The sequence below is a fragment of the Merops nubicus genome, unplaced genomic scaffold, assembly GCF_000691845.1.
Source record: "Merops nubicus isolate BGI_N331 unplaced genomic scaffold, ASM69184v1 scaffold12251, whole genome shotgun sequence".
Lineage (NCBI taxonomy): Eukaryota > Metazoa > Chordata > Aves > Coraciiformes > Meropidae > Merops > Merops nubicus.
This window is the reverse complement of record NW_008590312.1, coordinates 23,473-30,930: the sequence shown is the minus strand read 5'-3', so window position 1 is coordinate 30,930 and position 7,458 is coordinate 23,473. Positions and strand designations below refer to the sequence as shown.

Sequence of the window (7,458 nt, the reverse complement as noted above, 5' to 3'; positions counted from 1 at the left end):
CTGGGGCAAGGCAGTTGGTGATATTTTGTGCTTCTGCTGTGGGGTTTTAGCAGTTGGTTTAAAATAAGACAGTACAGTTCCTTTGGAGTGAAGGAAAACTAGTGCACTTGTCTTTCTTTCAGGCCTTTTCCCAGGTGAGGAAGATGTGAGGGAGCTGCACAGCTGCATCTGAAATGCATGACTCCCCAGCTATGGACAGGAGTGAAGGGTTGTTTGGTTCTTGTTTCACTGTTAGAGACCTGAGTGTCTGCATGGGCCTTAGGGAATAATCAGCTGCTTGGTTATAGAGTGAGGGAATGACTGCTTCTCCAGGAGGGAGTCTTCTTCATCCCTCTGGGAGCAAGCTGTGTCTTGGTGTAATGTGTTGTTGTAAGAGATGAGCCACACTCGCTTTGTGTTTGGTTTGTTTTATCACTGGTATTCAGATCCTGACAGTTGTGGCCATATAAATAGAGTGCATTTTGTCTCTTCAAGAGCACATTACTGAAGAATTTTATTCCTTGGTGTCATAGAGGTAGGAATGAAATTGCACTGCAGAGTTTTAGCTTGAATGTAGAAGACCTGTTTTTTGTTAGTGGAATAATCAAATATGATGTATTAAATGGAAGTATATGCAGTGTGAGTCACTAAACATTTTAATGCTAGATCAGAGATGCAAGTGGCTAAGTCCTCTATTTGAATTAACAGTAAGCATCTTAAGATGCTTACAGAAATCGAGCTCTGGTAAGTGTGTGTCAGGTGATACTTATATTTACATCAGTTCAGCATTTATAGAATTATAAAATTCAGTCAGCAGAGCAAGGTAACCAGAGCTTGCTGTGGGGTGCATGATCATGCATAGTTAATCATGAAATACATAGATACATACTACATTTTGGAATACATACTTCTTTTTGGAAAGAGAGAGTCACCTGTGAGTATTTCCTGTGAGCTTCTTTGGAATGCAGTTTGTTTAGCTTGCCACTACAAAGAAAGTAGGTATCATGCAAAATCTGAATATAAAAGAGGTGGTAATAGTTAATTGGCAATTAGGTTATTTTTTATTAATAAATATATAACTCCTCTGACTTCCAATGCATGAATATATGGTAACCCTACAATAATTAAAACTGTTTGCGTGATAATTGGGGGAAAAAAACCCTGACTTGCCAACCTGTAAAAGAAGCAATTTAAAATTTTTCAGTAAATGTTAACTAACACAAGTGAGAAACAGCTTAAACCTTCCTGTTGATTTAACAAAGGTTGAAAGGACTTTTTTTGTTGAACCATCCCCACCCAAACACACAGCTTTAAAACAGAGTTTCAATATTAATTTTGCAGGCTGTAAGGCTTTTAAGCGAAGCCTGCAGGAAAAAAATAGCTAAAAGTATGTATTTGTGATGAGTAAGGTATTTCAGCCTGTTCTTTTCCCTTCCTTCGTTTTGGTGGTCTTTCTTTGCCATTCCCTGAGGGGAGGCAGAACAAAGAAATGGGGAGGGGAAGGAGAAGAGGTGGGTTTCCTACCTCTCTTTCCTTTCCTGTGCCACACTGTGTTTTTCCTGTCTTCTTGTCTCAATCTTCATAATTTCCCTTCCTCTTTGGAAAGGGAAATCTGGTGCAAGCTGATGATAGGCCAGAGAAATTAAATTATTTTACAAGGAGCAGGTTATCTGTCTAAGAGAGGGAGTGTCAGATTGTTCTTTTCCTCCATCAGAGGACTGCATTTTGAGTGACAGTGAGGCAGAGGGTATCACCCTCAAAGACCTTCCTCAAGATGTCCTACCTCAGCTACCTGAAGCCCACAGCCCAAACGGAGAGGGAGCCTCTGGTAAACTCACTCACCAAAAGAGAAGCTCCAAGAAACTCGCCCTCGTCGCTGACGGCCAGAAACCCCACACAGAGGAGAAATCCCACAAGTGTCCCGAATGCAGGAAGAGCTTCAAGGGGCACACCAGGCTCCTCAACCACCTGCAAACCCACACGAGAGAAAAAACGTTTGAGTGTGTGGAATGTGGGAAGAGCTTTCGTAGGAAGGCCAACCTGGTGGTGCACCAGAGAATCCACACAGGGGAGAGGCCTTACAAGTGCAAGGACTGTGAGAAAGCCTTCAGCCGTACCTCAAGCCTCGTTGCTCACCGCAAAACCCACGTGAAGAAGAAAGCCTTTGCTTGCACCATGTGCAGGAAGAGCTTCAGTGGCAATGCAGCTCTCTCCCAGCATCAGAAGGTCCATAAGGCTGAGAAGCCTTACAGGTGTGCTGAGTGTGGAACTAGCTTCCGTCTGTGCTCAGACTTCATCAGACATCAGCAGGTTCACTCGAGGAGAGCCAGTGAGCACACAGCAGGTAACTGAAGTAAAGTCCCCTCTGAGTTTTTATTTCAAGCTGTGCAGACTCACAGGGGTTGTATCACATACTGTGGTCTCTTGTGTGTTCCTCAACACTTCCCCCTCCTTGCTGTGGATATGAGTGGGGTTTTTTGTTTGTTTGTTTCCCTTCCTATGTAGCATACTTACCTTTGCCATTTGGCATTTTCAATGCACTTCCCCAAAGTTGAAGTTTAGACTTTGCCATGAAGGTTACCTGGGACCTTAGACTCTGCAGAGTTCTCAGATCCTGCTAATTCCTGCTTTGCAGTGTTGCTTTATGTCTAGCCTGAGATCTTCAGAAGTGCTTAGCCAACAGAATACTAAGCTTAGTGAAGTGAAAGGGATTTAGATTGTGAGTCTCTAGCACCTAATATTTATTATAAGAGGATATTAAATGAGTAGCTTCTTTTCTGCAGTAGGAGGTTTCTGCTGGCCATCCATCTGTAATACTCTTAGCATAGCATAAGCTGTCAGGCAAGCTGATTGTTTAAAGTAGGGAATTTTCTGCATTTTGCAGCGTTCCATGTTCTTGTAATGACCAAACACTCTGGGATAGAGTCTGCCATTTTAGAGTTTTGGTTGTTGGTTTGGGTTTTTGTTTGTTTAGGTTTTTTTTCCTATGTATCTTTACATGGGCAGTCCCTTTATACTTGGTCAAAAAAGTTTTGATTTTTGATCGTGGGTCTTGCCCAGCCACCCATAGAATTGTTCTGGGCTGTGGAGTCTTGACTACCAGGTCATGTAACAGCAGGGCAATTAAGACATGAGGCCATGTGAGAAGGTGTTCTGGTGTCAGGGTTTTCTGGGCTGGTATTGGGTTTTCTTGTGTGTGTGTGTGTTGTTTTGTTGTGTCTTGTTTGTGGTGTTATTTATTTTTAAATTTATTTTTATTTTTCCTCCTGAAAAAAAATTTCTGAGCAGGAGAGACTTTCATCTCAACAATAGAACTAATAATGAAGTTGTAATGAATAATGATGAAGTTATGAAATGGCAAAACTGAATTTGTAAGGTAGGGTTTGAGACCACTCAGTCCCTAGAATGGTGGCCTAATGAGCCCTAAAATGGGACTTTGCACTCCTAATGCTTGGTTGTTTTTTTTTTTTTCCCCTCTTCACCACTGTTAATAGATATTTAGATGGAAGAGTTTATCATTCATAAGAATATAGTCCCATTTTTACCCTACCAGTTGGCCAGTAATTCATATCAGATCAGCCTAACTCTGTACCTGCTTCAAAAGACAGTGTGCAGCTTACTCTGGAGTAACTATTAGCTATTGCCTCACTGTAATTGAAGCTACATAATTAAATTGCTTTCATGATCAAATTACATGTCATGTTGGCCTTGCTATGTGTGGATGAGGAATGAAGCTTGATTTCTGTATCTGACAATTTCAAAAAAGAGGTTAACATATTTATAACTGAAGTACATCTTTACAAAATCTCACGTGTCCTATCCATTAACAGCTCCCCTGCTCCAGCTTTGCTTCCTTCCTCCCCAACGCCTCCCCACAAAAAAAAATGTGAGGGAAGCAAAAGGAAGGTACCTTGATTGTGAAAAAAACCTTGCTTCCTTCCTCCCCAACGCCTCCCCCAAAAATATGTGAGGGAAGCAAAAGGAAAGTACCTTGATTGTGAAAAAAAAACTCAAGTGTGATGTTTCAGAGGTCTGTATCTGCCTAGTCTGTTCTCGTTTGGCTTAGTTTGGGCAACGTGTGACTTCAAAGACATTTTAAAATGTGGGTGAGAGGAAGAGTTGTTACTGGGCTGCATTTTCATTGCGTGAAAGCATATTAAAAAAGCTGAGGTGGCAGTTGGTGAAGACGCAGGCTCCTGACTTACACTGCCTTCCTTTCAGCTGCTGATCACTCAGAACTTTCCTCTTTGCATCATAAAGAAGCCCAGACGCGTGGTGCAGAGAAAGGGGAGGCAGATTGCTTGAGTCTTGTTCTTGAAGAGTGTAAGTACAAAAAGGCTTCTGAATTGCCATGCAAAGTATTTTTACACAGCAAATGCCAACATCCTTTTCCTCTTTGTGCAGTGAAGAACGTGCGGGAGAATATGGATATGCTGCTTCTGAATCAGCAGAGTCAGCTGCAGGTCCTGCAAGAAATCCAGAAACAACTGACTATACTCCTGCGAGGCAATGATCTCATGAATTCAAACCTCTATAGCTTAGGAGTTCTGCTGGGACGACAGGCAGCTTCAGCAGCATCTCTTTCTTTTCCTCTTCTTAATCCCAGCGCTCTCTTCTGTGAAAATGCCAATCGCTTATCCCAGTCAGCTGCTCCTGGAGTTCTGCCTCCCACTCAGCCTCCAGTCTCTCAATATCCTGCAACTTCTACAAATTGATAGCTTTGTGCTGTGAATGTGACCAGTGTAAGCCAATGTGACTACTCTTTCCTCACTCAAAGCTGTGATCTCTGTGCTGTAATGCTGAAATTGTATTACCTGTGAGCATGCTGACCACACATTCAGACTTGGAAAGATGCATGCCTCAGATGCACCAGCAAACAGCAGTGGATTGAACCTGCTGCCTGTTTATTTGTTGCACCATGCTGACAGTTTGGCCATCTTTGTATTTTGTCGAGGCAGCTCAAGAAATCTTTATTACTGGGGTGTAGTTAAGTGCAACATCCATGCACAAAATAATGCACAAAACTTAAGAATATTTGTCTACCAGATATGTCTTTAATATGTATGTGGGCAATTGGACCTTTCCTAATGAGCTGAAGCTGCTGATAAAATCAGCATGCCTTAAGCAATTCCTCTTAAGTCTGATTTATATAGAAGTAAGCAACAAGTTTATGGAAAGGTGTTTAATTTAACTACACCTGTACTCCCAGCATCTATTTGCAAAAGCCTCCTTCATTCAGGAAGCCTTTAAATTAGGTGACCTTAGTTGATTCTTACACCAGCATCACTACTAAACCTACCAAAATATTTTCTGGTCCTCCTGCAAACAAAACCCAAAACCCTCTCAAAACCAACCAAAAAACCCACAACAGCACCCCCATGAAGTATCACCATTCAGGTCTGCTTTTCTTACTAGCAGTTTGAGGAAAAGCCAGATTGGTTTATAGGACTTTTGTTCTTTTGTGCAAAGGTGAACTCACCTGAGTGTCTTTTTAGATACTCTGTCATGTCCTGTATGCATTATTATATATTGTTGAATGTTATGTATTAGTTCATTGGGGATTGGACTGAGATAAATAATTACTGTTTGGGGAGGAACACTGAGAAGCTGATACATCATCTTGTGAAGTCCACAGGAGCAAAAAGTGATGTATGTTTGTTGGCTTTCCTGTTCTTGCAAGACTCTGACATGGGACCTTTTAAGAGTAGTAAGTGTAGACTTTTAAGAAGTGTTAAGAGTTTCAGGAGTCCCTTGTGTCTCGTTGTTTCTCCCAGGGATACAGGCTAGTAGCAGTGTCAGAGCCTTTGAGCTTCAAAAGTGTCAAAAATTTAACTGGTTGACCTTTGAAGAGCTGCAGGGATAAAGAAACTTTGGGGCATGTGCCTGTGCCAAACAGTCTTTTTCATGAACTGATGTGTTTGTGAGTTGTTGGTTTTGTGTGTTTTTTTTTTTTTTATGTCTTGTTAAAATGATGCACTATTTGTTATTAATAAAATGTGATTTAGATTTTAAGAGTGGGCAACACTGAGCCATCTTAGTAAGCCATCTTGGTGACAGTGCAATGAGGCCAGATTCTGGTTCAAAGATAAAACTCTGTGGGGTCAGGTGTGATTCTGTGTGTGAAAACAGACTGTAAAAATCATACACTGCCTATTAAGTATGATTTGGTATTAATCTTAACCCTGGAGGATATTCATTTCATCAAACAGGGAGACCTCTAAGGGCACTCCTTCAATGTGAACTTCCACTGGAATGTGTGGGGTTTGGTTTCCATCAGTTGAGCATTTCAGAGTCATGTGCCTGTAAACTGAAGAGCTCCAGGAAGAGCTGCTGCCATTCTAAAGAAACACTGAGGTGCTATGCCTAATTTCTTGGATGTTGAATTCAATTTTAAAGTTTGGCATGCTTAAAGTTTTTAGTGTGTGTGTTTTTTTTTTTTTTTCAATGTTCAATATTAAAATGTTGCATTTTTGTTACAAATGAATCTTTGAGCTTCTGTGCTTTATAAAAAGAGCACCAGTGCTTGGACTTCTGATGCCTTAACTGGAGTTCAGTTACTGTAATGTTTGCACCTTCCCTGGCTCCTTCTGCTTTTTTCCATCTTCCCCTTTCACTGCATCTGGGCATCTCCTTACATTTCTGTCTTTGGAAACTGCTTGAAGAAGGAACCATCCTGAGTCTGCAACTTCTGCAATTTAGACTAGACAGGAGGAATCCCTTAGTTGAGGGCTTGGGTAGAATTTTTGCCTCTTGGGAGAGACTTTGTGTATGATGTTTCTATTTGCTAGCAGGTTCAGGAGCAGTTTGTAACAAACCTAAAGTGAGCTACACCCTTTGGTGTTGGTGTTCTCCAATGTATTTGTTGGGTCCCATCTGAACTTGAGGATAAAATCCTGAAATATCTTTGAACCTACAGCTGTGAGGAGGACTGGAAGAAGTATTGATACAGAGGAGCACAAAAAAAACATACTTCCTATTTTTGGCATAACTCACTCTCCTTTTCTTTAAGTGAGAGTGGACACTAGAAGCCTTCCTCTCCTCTCAAGCACTGAAGTGGTTCTGAGAAGCACCTCTGTGGTTAAAAATATGCCTATTTGTAGGTGAGGTGGGGCTTAAGGGCTTCTTGCCCATGTCAGAAGCTATCTAGAATGCTTCTTCCCTGCTTTTCTCCCTTGCAGTGCTCTGGCAATATCTGGTAGCTTGACAGGGGTGCTGGAGAGCTTTTCAGTGACCAGGAATATGTCAGGATACCACAGATGCTGTCCCAGGGAACTTGGAGTCTGTGGTCTGTGCAGGTGTATTTGATGTTGGGGACTGGTCAGTGTCTAGACAAGTGCAAGGTAATCTGGAGGAGACATATGCTTCTCTGACAGCTGTGAAGTCCTAGGCTTGGAGATTTAATATCTTAAATCATGTCCATTTGCTTTGCTCAGGCATGTTAAAAAATATAATCCTTTTTAGAGCCTGCTTTCTGAAGGA

General features: G+C 41.6%; 1 protein-coding gene across 1 annotated transcript; it reads left to right on the top strand.

Moving 5' to 3' along the window:
* Window positions 1-1,693: 1,693 nt before the first annotated feature.
* Window positions 1,694-2,323, top strand: LOC103782144 (zinc finger protein OZF-like; the record flags this gene model as incomplete). Its single annotated transcript, XM_008949892.1, has 1 exon — window positions 1,694-2,323. A coding segment is annotated over one exon (630 nt), but the record flags the coding sequence as incomplete, so codon positions are not given.
* Window positions 2,324-7,458: the final 5,135 nt, after the last annotated feature.